This window comes from Convolutriloba macropyga, chromosome 2 (genome assembly GCF_964194025.1).
Source record: "Convolutriloba macropyga chromosome 2, txConMacr16.3, whole genome shotgun sequence".
Taxonomy (NCBI): Eukaryota; Metazoa; Xenacoelomorpha; order Acoela; family Convolutidae; genus Convolutriloba; species Convolutriloba macropyga.
The window spans coordinates 41036839-41050151 of record NC_134469.1 but is presented as its reverse complement, the minus strand read 5'-3'; the positions used below and the strand labels follow the sequence as shown (position 1 = coordinate 41050151).

The window sequence follows — 13313 nt, the reverse complement described above, 5'->3', positions numbered from 1 at the left end:
CGGCTAGGTCATTTGATTCAAATAATTCAGTTGTAGTAATCAACAATAAGGAGGCGACGAAGGCCAACATCACAAAAAACAATATTCTCTAATAAAGTTCTCCAAATACTAAATGCATCTTCCTAACCATCATTTGGAGAAATTTTAATTAAATCCTTTGCCATATCGGCCAAACACCCAATAATTGGCAGAGCAGAGCAGATTAAAAAACCAGATAATTTCAAATTTGTATAATTTATTTCAGTCAAAAGTGACCTGTCTAGCTTTCAACTGCCAGTTCAAAGTAGCAATATCTTTAGAAAGACTAAGAGTTAAAGGCTAATAAGAGTTGAACACAAGAAACTACAGGGAAAAGCATAAAATTAGTAGGTAAAAAATATTAAACCCACAAATGTCGGCAAAAAAAATGCTCAAAATCACCCATTTTCTTTTTAAAATCAATATCAATCAAAATGAAAGAAAACCCAACCAACCTAGGCCAACTCTTTTTAACCACAAAACTCCTGAAATTCTATATAAAATTGAAGAACACGCAAACTGCTTAAAAAAAGCTTAAAACAGGTCAAAATGGTAAAAATAGCTCAAAATAGAATCTAAAAGCATAAAACTTGTTCATATGTTCTAAAATGCTTACACGAGCACTTTCATTGTTCCGACCCCACTTGTGAGGGGAGGAACAATATACTCATATGGGTTTTTTTTGTCCAGTTTAAAGTTTTGTGCGAACACGCGATATTTTCATGATTTTGTTCACTTTTAGCGAAATTTTTGTTCAAATTAAGGCCTTTCTATAAAAATATTATTTCAAAATTACATTTCACGCCACAAATTGAGGCAAATTTGTGTTACCAATGGATCGATAAAAAGGCTAGTTCTGGTCTCTTGAGGAAGTTAACTATCAAAAAAATGTCTAATTCAATTTGAGAGCCGTTTTTTTTAGAAAAATTTCCTATTTATTATTATTTCGTTAATCACTTAGAGACTAGTCACTTTTCATATCGATGTTCTGTAAAGGTCAAACCTAATTTATAGTCAACTGATACCCAATGAACAGAATATTCGTTTTAAAGGAATCACTCATGTTTGTTTTGTCTTCGAATCTGTGTTTTCGAAATTTTTAATGATTTCACTAAATCTTGATTTCACTAAATCTTGGGAGTCTTATGGCATAGACTCGCTAACTACAAGTGCAATCGAATTCCTACAGTGCATTAGGTAAACCTGTATAGTGCTTTGAGTGGACAGCTAATGGCTGCTAAGACTTTAAAAATCAACTTTTCGAATTTATTTTTTGATTTTTTAATTGATATTAAACTTATTTTCATGAACAGTAAGTCACCCTCAGCAATGACAAGACCACCTTCCTTTTTAATGCAATCAAAATTATTCTGGTAGGCGGTTTTATCTGATAACTATTAGTTTTAGGACTTCGATAACACGAGTTTTCATAAATTCAAAAATCAATTTTTTTTTGTAATTTTGATTCCTTTTGAAATATTTTCCCGTTATCCTAAAATTGATAGTTCCCATTGGCTTAGAAAAGACCGCCAATTGATCAGAGATAAAGTTATCAGAGCAAAGATTATGCTTTAATTGGCTTCGACACCTTCTGGAAAATTTGGCTGAATTTTTGGTTTTTGCATGGATTTGTCGTTGTCTTCATAATCATAGGACTTACTGTGATGTCTCGTTGATTTTTTTGATTAAACAAATCATTTCTTTCTCATTTCTTTCCATCAGGTATAATTTAGCGTACTTTTGACTTCCGTTGAAAGCTATTGAATTTAATGGCGTTGATATAACTGGTTTTCTCAAAATTTCGTGGTTGTATTATATTTTTTATACTTTTGAAGCCATGTTATTAAGGAAAGAACAACGCCATTGCTATTAAAAAGTATAAGAAAAACGAATTACCAAAAACTTGATGTTATGTATTTCAATTATTAGTTCGGTTGTTTAAAATTTTTTTTTAAACTCAAACATCTATTTTTTAATTATCTCATCATTAGGATGTCAAAAATGTAGATGAGCTCGGGTCGGAACATCATGTGCGAACAAACATTAATGAGCATCTTTGTTGGTTTATATAATTGAAACAAGATCCAAAAGGCTTACACCAGCAGTTTCATTGGTTCAGATAATTGAGAGAAACGCAATAAGCAAAAACACAATAAGAGAAACATAATAAGCAGAAAAGAAATAAGCAGAAAAGGGTAAATATACAGCAAAATGTTTGAACCACCTCGAAACTGAATAATAAACACCTCTCAATTCAGACTTAGAGCGTAAACTAGTGAACTAAAAAAAATTCATGCCTTTGAAAAACGCCGCACATGATCAATAAAAAAGTCCACTAGCTTAGAAAAAAAATTTTCATACCTACTCTCTCTCTCTCTCTCTCTCTCTCTCTCTCTCTCTCTCTCTCTCTCTCTCCTCTCCCTCTCCCTCTCCCTCTCCCTCTCCCTCCCTCTCGCTCTCCCACACAAAAAAGATCCAATATGTTTTATCTAGATCTCAAATGCGGTTTCTAAAATTTCAACTCTTTCGAGTGGTTTTTGAATGCATCTTCCTAACCATTATTTGGAGAAATTTTAATTAAATCCTTTGCCATATCGGCCAAACACCCAATAATTGGCAGAGCAGATTAAAAAAGACAGATAATTTCAAATTTGTATAATTTATTTCAGTCAAAAGTGCCCTGTCTAGCTTTCAACTGCCAGTTCAAAGTAGCAATATCTTTAGAAAGACTAAGAGTTAATAAGAGTTAAAGGCTAATAAGAGTTGAACACAAGAAACTACAGGGAAAAGCATAAAATTAGTAGGTAAAAAATATTAAACCCACAAATGTCGGCAAAAAAATGCTCAAAATCACCCATTTTCTTTTTAAAATCAATATCAATCAAAATGAAAGAAAACCCAACCAACCTAGGCCAACTCTTTTCAACCACAAAACTCCTGAAATTCTATATAAAATTGAAGAACACGCAAACTGCTTAAAAAAAGCTTAAAACAGGTCAAAATGGTAAAAATAGCTGAAAGTAGAATCTAAAAGCATAAAACTTGTTCATATGTACTAAAATGCTTGCACGAGCACTTTCATTGTTCCGACCCCACTTGTGAGGGGAGGAACTATATACTCATATGGGTTTTTTTGTCCAGTTTAAAGTTTTGTGCGAACACGCGATATTTTCATGATTTTGTTCACTTTTAGCGAAATTTTTGTTCAAATTAGGGCCTTTCTATAAAAATATTATTTCAAAATTACATTTCACGCTACAAATTGAGGCAAATTTGTGTTACCAATGGACCAATAAAAAGGCTAGTTCTGGTCTCTTGAGGAAGTTAACTATCAAAAAAATGTTTAATTCAATTTGAGAGCCGTTTTTTTAGAAAAATTTCCTATTTATTATTATTTCGTTAATCACTTAGAGACTAGTCACTTTTCATATCGATGTTCTGTAAAAGTCAAACCTAATTTATAGTCAACTGATACCCAATGAACAAAATATTCGTTTTAAAGGAATCACTCGTGTTTGTTTTGTCTTCGAATCTGTGTTTTCGAAATTTTTAATGATTTCACTAAATCTTGATTTCACTAAATCTTGGGAGTCTTATGGCATAGACTCGCTAACTAAAAGTGCAATCGAATTCCTACAGTGCATTAGGTAAACCTGTATAGTGCTTTGAGTGGACAGCTAATGGCTGCTAAGACTTTAAAAATCAACTTTTCGAAATTATTTTTTGATTTTTTAATTGATATTAAACTTATTTTCATGAACAGTAAGTCACCCTCAGCAATGACAAGACCACCTTCCTTTTTAATGCAATCAAAATTATTCTGGTAGGTGGTTTTATCTGATAACTTAGTTTTAGGACTTCGATAACACGAGTTTTCATAAATTCAAAAATCAATTTTTTTGTAATTTTGATTCCTTTTGAAATATTTTCCCGTTATCCTACAATTGATAGTTCCCATTGGCTTAGAAAATACCGCCAATTGATCAGAGATAAAGTTATCGGAGCAAAGATTATGCTTTAATTGGCTTCGACACCTTCTGGAAAATTTGGCTGAATTTTTGGTTTTTGCATGGATTTGTCGTTGTCTTCATAATCATAGGACTTATTGTGATGTCTCGTTGATTTTTTTTTATTAAACAAATCATTTCTTTCTCATTTCTTTCCATCAGGTATAATTTAGCGTACTTTTGACTTCCGTTGAAAGCTATTGAATTTAATGGCGCTGATATAACTGGTTTTCTCAAAATTTCGTGGTTGTATTATATTTTTTATACTTTTGAAGCCATGTTATTAAGGAAAGAACAACGCCATTGCTATTAAAAAGTATAAGAAAAACGAATTACCAAAAACTTGATGTTATGTATTTCAATTATTAGTTCGGTTGTTTAAAATTTTTTTTTAAACTCAAACATCTATTTTTTAATTATCTCATCATTAGGATGTCAAAAATGTAGATGAGCTCGGGTCGGAACATCATGTGCGAACAAACATTAATGAGCATCTTTGTTGGTTTATATAATTGAAACAAGATCCAAAAGGCTTACACCAGCAGTTTCATTGGTTCAGATAATTGAGAGAAACGCAATAAGCAAAAACACAATAAGAGAAACATAATAAGCAGAAAAGAAATAAGCAGAAAAGGGTAAATATACAGCAAAATGTTTGAACCACCTCGAAACTCAGAATAATGAAACACCTCTCAATTCAGACTTAGAGCGTAAACTAGTGAACTAAAAAAAATTCATGCCTTTGAAAAACGCCGCACATGATCAATAAAAAAGTCCACTAGCTTAGAAAAAACATTTTCATACTTACTCTCTCTCTCTCTCTCTCTCTCTCTCTCTCTCTCTCTCTCCCTCTCCCTCTCCCTCTCCCTCTCCCTCCCTCTCGCTCTCCCACACAAAAAAGATCCAATATGTTTTATCTAGATCTCAAATGCGGTTTCTAAAATTTCAACTCTTTCGAGTGGTTTTTGATTGCATCTTCCTAACCATCATTTGGAGAAATTTTAATTAAATCCTTTGCCATATCGGCCAAACACCCAATAATTGGCAGAGCAGAGCAGATTAAAAAACCAGATAATTTCAAATTTGTATAATTTATTTCAGTCAAAAGTGCCCTGTCTAGCTTTCAACTGCCAGTTCAAAGTAGCAATATCTTTAGAAAGACTAAGAGTTAAAGGCTAATAAGAGTTGAACACAAGAAACTACAGGGAAAAGCATAAAATTAGTAGGTAAAAAATATTAAACCCACAAATGTCGGCAAAAAAAATGCTCAAAATCACCCATTTTCTTTTTAAAATCAATATCAATCAAAATGAAAGAAAACCCAACCAACATAGGCCAACTCTTTTTAACCACAAAACTCCTGAAATTCTATATAAAATTGAAGAACACGCAAACTGCTTAAAAAAAGCTTAAAACAGGTCAAAATGGTAAAAATAGCTGAAAATAGAATCTAAAAGCATAAAACTTGGTCATATGTTCTAAAATGCTTACACGAGCACTTTCATTGTTCCGACCCCACTTGTGAGGGGAGGAACTATATACTCATATGGGTTTTTTTGTCCAGTTTAAAGTTTTGTGCGAACACGCGATATTTTCATGATTTTGTTCACTTTTAGCGAAATTTTTGTTCAAATTAAGGCCTTTCTATAAAAATATTATTTCAAAATTACATTTCACGCCACAAATTGAGCCAAATTTGTGTTACCAATGGATCGATAAAAAGGCTAGTTCTGGTCTCTTGAGGAAGTTAACTATCAAAAAAATGTCTAATTCAATTTGAGAGCCGTTTTTTTTAGAAAAATTTCCTATTTATTATTATTTCGTTAATCACTTAGAGACTAGTCACTTTTGATATCGATGTTCTGTAAAGGTCAAACCTAATTTATAGTCAACTGATACCCAATGAACAAAATATTCGTTTTAAAGGAATCACTCATGTTTGTTTTGTCTTCGAATCTGCGTTTTCGAAATTTTTAATGATTTCACTAAATCTTGATTTCACTAAATCTTGGGAGTCTTATGGCATAGACTCGCTAACTAAAAGTGCAATCGAATTCCTACAGTGCATTAGGTAAACCTGTATAGTGCTTTGAGTGGACAGCTAATGGCTGCTAAGACTTTAAAAATCAACTTTTCGAATTTATTTTTTGATTTTTTAATTGATATTAAACTTATTTTCATGAACAGTAAGTCACCCTCAGCAATGACAAGACCACCTTCTTTTTTAATGCAATCAAAATTATTCTGGTAGGTGGTTTTATCTGACAACTATTAGTTTTAGGACTTCGATAACACGAGTTTTCATAAATTCAAAAATCAATTTTTTTTGTAAGTTTGATTCCTTTTGAAATATTTTCCCGTTATCCTAAAATTGATAGTTCCCAATGGCTTAGAAAAGACCGCCAATTGATCAGAGATAAAGTTATCAGAGCAAAGATTATGCTTTAATTGGCTTCGACACCTTCTGGAAAATTTGGCTGAATTTTTGGTTTTTGCATGGATTTGTCGTTGTCATCATAATCATAGGACTTATTGTGATGTCTCGTTGATTTTTTTTTATTAAACAAATCATTTCTTTCTCATTTCTTTCCATCAGGTAAATTTAGCGTACTTTTGACTTCCGTTGAAAGCTATTGAATTTAATGGCGTTGATATAACTGGTTTTCTCAAAATTTCGTGGTTGTATTATATTTTTTATACTTTTGAAGCCATGTTGTTAAGGAAAGAACAACGCCATTGCTATTAAAAAGTATAAGAAAAACGAATTACCAAAAACTTGATGTTATGTATTTCAATTATTAGTTCGGTTGTTTAAAATTTTTTTTTAAACTCAAACATCTATTTTTTAATTATCTCATCATTAGGATGTCAAAAATGTAGATGAGCTCGGGTCGGAACATCATGTGCGAACAAACATTAATGAGCATCTTTGTTGGTTTATATAACTGAAACAAGATCCAAAAGGCTTACAACAGCAGTTTCATTGGTTCAGATAATTGAGAGAAACGCAATAAGCAAAAACACAATAAGAGAAACATAATAAGCAGAAAAGAAATAAGCAGAAAAGGGTAAATATACAGCAAAATGTTTGAACCACCTCGAAACTCAGAATAATGAAACACCTCTCAATTCAGACTTAGAGCGTAAACTAGAGCGTAAACTAGTGAACTAAAAAAATTCATGCCTTTGAAAAACGCCGCACATGATCAATAAAAAAGTCCACTAGCTTAGAAAAAACATTTTCATACCTACTCTCTCTCTCTCTCTCCCTCTCCCTCTCCCTCTCCCTCTCCCTCTCCCTCTCCCTCTCCCTATCCCTCCCTCTCGCTCTCCCACACAAAAAAGATCCAATATGTTTTATCTAGATCTCAAATGGGGTTTCTAAAATTTCAACTCTTTCGAGTGGTTTTTGAAACCTCTTCCACTCCCATGGGAGCCGCTATATTTGATATAGTTAAGTTGAATCGCAAGATAAACTCTAAATACCACTTTTTAAATCTTTCAAATTTTCAAAAAGCAGCTTTGATAGTCTATTGATAGAAACAGTCTGATATGTATACTACTATTTACTGTGTTCGAATTCTTTGTTCAAAATAACTAACTAATGAGGTCAATTTTGTCGCATCTACTACAATTTCAATTGCTAAAACAATCAAATCATGAGGGAAAAATTCAAACAAACCAATTACAATATTTATATCAAGTTTTTAATAACGGCGAAGAGTGGACAAAATTTACGGCGAAAAAGTCAGCCAATCATGTTAGAAACTTAATGCAAAGAAGTTGTTGTTCGCAGATATCAGGAGACGAAATTATGTATAGAATGTTCGATATTCACTCTTTGATGGGTTAACTATACAGAATTGTATACGCTCTTTGATACAATCTCTTTTGACGGGGTCAATATGCAATTTCTGGAATCAATCCTTCCCATTATGGCCTCAATCATATGGAGTATACTTCAACTTGACCTTCTTGTTGTTCACAAAATTTTGCAAGTGAGCAGCAAGCTCTCTTTCTCTCTCTGTCTCACTCCCTCCCCCTACCTCCCTCCCTCCTCTCTCTCTCTCTCTCAAAAAATGCGACATAACCCGAAAATCTCTTTCCTCTCTGCACATAAAGTTTTTCAGCAAATTGACCTAAACATTGTTTTCCCGCGTTTCACTTCTTTGAAATACACTCCAACAAAATAAGCGCTCGGAAAAAGACGCTCAATCACTATTCTTCTTAGAGGCGTTTTAAAAAATATATAGCATAAAGAAATCTTTAGTACATATACAACTAATAAAAAACTAAAACAAACAATTTAAAGTCAATTAAGGAAGCATTTGGCCCACAACCAGCTGCAATAAAAGAAAAGAAAAATTCTATTATTCCCTCATAAAATAAAAGAGCACATAAAAACAAATTGAGACTATTAAAAAGCTCATACAACAAAAAGAAGAAACTGAAAAACTGCAAGAAATGCATAAATTTCATATTTCTGGTTCTCTTTGTCAACAAATTCTCAACAAAACTGCAATAAACTGACCTCAAAATTATTTGGAACAATAAGCCTCTATATAATACACAATGAATCTATTGAAAGCGAAAAATAAGCAAAAAAGCAAAAGTAGGGTAAATAAACCGCAAAATGTCAAACACTTCCAAATTCAGAATAATGAAGGAAAACTTGAAAACACTACCAAAGGAACTAAAATTGTCAATATAGCCAATTTCAACCTATTAGTCAAAGAAAATAGTCAAAACAAAAAAAATTCTTTAAAAGCCGCACGTTATCAAACTTCGGTAGCTTACAGAAAACTTTTATACACCCCATTTTCGGACTTTGTTCAACAGTCAATTTACACCAAAATTTTTCAGGAATTTCCTGCATGAAAATTTGCTCAAATTGACTAAGATTAAAAAGAAAGCCGCAAGAGTTCCCGGAACGACTTGAGGGAGATAATTGGCCACCCTAACTGACATGAACATCCTTAATAATAATACTAAATAACGACAAAGTATTTGACCAGAAAAAAATGATAAAGCTTCTGACAAAAACTTCTCTCTACAAAATAAATTTTTTCTTTATAAGGTTACTCCAAAACAACTATTGGCTATTAGAAATTTGTATTGATTTTTTCTTTAAAAGTGCCCAGGCTAGATTCCAGTGAAATCCAGCGACACCTTTAGAATATGTTTGAATAAAAGACTGAACAAGAAGACGTAGCGAAAAACAACAAATCAGAAGACATTAGCAATATTAGGCAAAAAAGAAACTTGGCAAAAATTTGCTTAAAATAACTCAATTATCTTTAATAAAAACAATTAATGCCATTTCACTCAAAAGACATCCAGATTATCTAGAACAAATAATTTGAACTATGGACCTCCCCAAATGCTATAAAAATTTGAAGAACACAAAGCATTTAAAAACAGCTTGAAAAAATCAAAAGCAGAGGAACTGTTTAATATTAAAAGAACACATCCGGGCCAAAAAAAAAAGATCATTGGTTCAAATAGAGTATTGAAATTAAAACGTGTCTAAGATCGGAGAAAAAAGAAAAATTGCAAAAAAACTAAAAACTTGGCATCTAAAACTCCATAAATAATAAGTGTCTATTCAAATGCAATTTAAAGCAGTAAAAGAAAAGAAAACACAAAATATCGCCAAAGAATCCAAAATGAAAAATCTCTAAATTAACAAAAAAACTCCGGCAAACCGGTATCAAAAATTACCGGCAAACCTAAATCAAGACAAGCCTAAAATTAGTATATTATAGTCAAGCCTCTTATGCAGAAAAATTTGCAAAAAAACTGCTTTCAAAGGCGGCTGCTCGAGAAAAAAATTTTGCTGGCCTAAAAATTTATACGCCTCAATTTCTCGCTCTCCAGAAAAATAATGACACGAACCAGAAGCTACTAGCTTTTCGCACAACTGTTCAATTTTGTTCAGCAACCAAACTACTACAAATTTTTGCAATTTTCATTTCCTGCTTCAAGACTCGGCAAAATTGAATTGATTAAAAAATACCCCCATTGTCCATTATTCCTCAAGTTGAAAAAACATAGCTGGCAGATTGCCAGAAAATAGCCGCAATAGCTGCGTAGATCTGCAGTCACAAAAAAAAAACAGCCCAGGACAGACCTGAAAAATTACACTTTTCATTAAAGTACGAGAATGTTATATTTTCATAAAGAATCTGTATAAGTTATTGCTGCCTCTATTAACTGCTCTGAATCTTCATTTAGAGTGACACAAATTCACCTGACCTTATCTCTTTGAAATAAAATAAAGAAAAGTCAATTCCAAAGTGAAGTGATTTTAGAGAGTGAGGTAAGTCACGTGTCACCAAAAATTTCATCACGCAAATGAACAAAAAACTCGCTCAACTCAGAGTGAAAAATGACGTCACGCACGCAATTCAGTTGAAATTGCATGAAAGAATGACCAAAAAGCAGATTTGAAGTGATTGTGACGTCATATGGTCTTAACAAAAATCTTGCCGACGAAATAAAAAAAACAGCCAGAAGACTGCCGGAAGCGACTCGAAGCGTCAAAGCCTCACAAAAAACCGTAATCACAGCTGATACCATAATCTTTTGTATTTAACCATCAACTCTTAACCTCGCCAGGACTGATTTTAAAAGATTGCTGAAATTCATACGAAAGTCACTACGAGAAAGAAATGCAGTAAAATTTCATTATATTGAAAGTATTAGGTAACTTAAAAAAATGTCCAACATTCATAGGACGGTCAAGATACTGGCAAGCTCAAAAAACTGGCAGCGCTATTAATTGGCACGAAAAAAGGCATGATACTGGCCTTGAAAAATAACAGATAAGCATCTTAGAAACTAAACTAAATTTTTCAAAAGAAGAGAATACTAAAAACAAAGACTAAAAAAACCACTACCTTTCGTTTTATATCACCACAATTCAGACAGAAATAAAATATTCTCCTTGCGTGTTGGAGAGATGATGGAAAAAATGAATTTGCGAAATGATTTCCAGCAAATTCTCACTGCTGCATTCTGTTAAATAAAATCAATTGCAAACCAAAGAAGTGACAAAATCCTGAGAAAAAAACTGTAAAATTTTTAACAACTAAGAAAACAAAACGTAGCACAAATAGGTGCTAGGGGAATGCTAGAATGAGAGATGCTAGAATGCAGAGAATATAGACACATTATAGGAAACAAACAAAAAGGACTACTTCTTGATTCTTGAAAGCTAAAAATCAAAAACAAAGAAAATTGAAGAACAAATACTTTTGAAAACTTAGCATTCTAGAATTCGAATCAACCAAGAGCCATCCTTCTGAACAGATTAAAAAAGTAGAAACAAAATTCAAACATTGCAAACGTTAAAATTTTTTGCAAAAACAAAAAAAATTTTAAACTGCATTTATGACAAAAACGGTGTTTCAAAGACTTCGCCTTAAAAATATTTGAATTACTATTAAAACGAAATTAAACTTCCTGACAATGCAAAAAAAAACAGTTTCTATTAAATTAAACCAAAATACAAAAAAAAAGAAAAAATCGATTAAAAAAACTAGCAAAATTGGATTAGCATATGCACAATTATAAAAAACAGAATTACCTCGCGGTAGAAAGAGGCATTCAGTATATAAATTATCAATGGGAAGTTGTCATATGAACTGATTTTTGATAAAAACACGGCTGAAAGCTCCAAAAATAAATAAATTAATGGAAAAGCCTAAAAATAATTTAAAAAATCATGAAATAAGTGCTAATTTTGAACCTTAAAAGCATTATTAGGCTCTGCAAAGCACTGTGGTATTAACTTTTGAGGGCTATATTTCAATATAACATCGACTAAAAATTATTTTACAAAAAAACCAATTACAAGTCAAAAATAACTTGACCAAGTCGAAAAGTCATTCACTGAACGCAGCGCATGATCAAAAAAACTTCGATCGCTCAGAAAAAAGTTCACTTGGCAACTTAGCTCACTTTCGCTTTTAGGTCAAATTCCGTCTGAACGAAGAGTACTTTCGGTTAAAAAAAACCTATACACACGAGTCGTGAAAAAGCCAAGAGAAGGCCAATAATAGCCCCAGCTATCGCTTCCCGGCTACTAAAAAGACTTCGCTAAAACTCATCTTCGAAAACATAAACCGACTAATGTCGGAAGAATTGCTCTCGAACGACAGGCGGGAAAAAATTTGACCCCACCGGGATTCGAACCATTGACCTCCCGCTTGATACCCATTTGCACTGCCGACTTTGCTATTTGACCCTTATTCTTGCTGTGCTCCAACCGAGTTTATATTAGCAACAAGCTTTATTTCGGAATAAGCAATAGAGATCACTCAAAAACGAAGAACGAAAGCGTGAAAAAGTCACTTGAGAAGTTAAAGGATGTTCTAGAAGAAAAGCGCAAAACAGTCAAGCAAAAAATTTACAAAAAAAGACCAACACGTTTACAATAATTGCTATGAACTTCGTTCAAGAGCAATTACAAAGAGCACCCCAATACAATTCAAATTCTGGGAAATGTAAAAAACCAAGAACACCGCAATATAGCCAAGCTCGCTAAAATAAATTGTCCGACCGACTAACCTTAAGTCCATTTGGCGAGAAAGTTTTAATAGGTGGGCAACTTTTGGCGCCACAGTTCAATGCAAAATGCACCAAAGGCTCGGCTGCTTCCAGAGCCAATTGCTTCCTTGGATCACCAGGCTGGAAGGGGACGCGTATCATTCCCACACCCTTCTTGTTCCCTCTCAGAATGCCATTCTCAATATCCTGAAGAGAGTACAGCTCCCCAGCAATGATATAGAACGTCTGGTAGAAGAACTTGTATCTCGCCCACAGCCACGTAGGGTGGCCCTTCTTTATAGTGGCATGGATGACCATAGCATTGTAGATATTTATGAAGAATGCCACCTTCTCATCACGTGATATATTTGTGACGTCAACACGTTGCAGCTCAGCCGATAGCTTCTCATACACTTCGAATTCTTTACTCTTGGCCATTCCTTTATAGTCAACAGACATTCCGTCAGGAGAGAGGAACACCGCGAACAGCTTTAGAATGAGCTTGCGAAGTTCCTCTCCCACTTCTGTGGCACTGCCGACAGCACACTCGTATGTCGAGGAATTCAGAGCATGACTGAAAGTGTCCTCAATCAGTGTGTACACTGTCGAGTCATTTTTAAACTGTTGCTGCGACGAATTTTGGCTGAAACACAAATCAAATTTATCTTAAGCAGTAACTCAGTCGAGGACTCATTCAAGCTAAATCTGACAAACTCAAAAAGACAAATCTGAATAAAA

At 33.3% G+C, this 13313-nt stretch overlaps 3 protein-coding genes across 4 annotated transcripts in view; all 3 read right to left on the bottom strand.

The window, feature by feature from the left end:
• Positions 1–13313, bottom strand: part of LOC142358660 (ATP-dependent 6-phosphofructokinase, muscle type-like) — a 702476-nt gene that overhangs the window by 412952 nt on the left and 276211 nt on the right. The gene's annotated exons all lie outside the window — the stretch shown is intronic.
• The window catches only part of LOC142358665 (putative isocitrate dehydrogenase [NAD] subunit alpha, mitochondrial), a 322133-nt gene that overhangs the window by 32610 nt on the left and 276210 nt on the right, over positions 1–13313 (bottom strand). The window lies entirely within an intron of this gene.
• LOC142358661 (uncharacterized) overlaps positions 1–13313 on the bottom strand; it is a 37117-nt gene that overhangs the window by 705 nt on the left and 23099 nt on the right. Inside the window, exon 4 of the mRNA XM_075410152.1 lies at positions 12597–13218. Coding sequence (XP_075266267.1) covers positions 12597–13218 — 622 coding nt within the window. The remainder of the gene's footprint in view (positions 1–12596; positions 13219–13313) is intronic.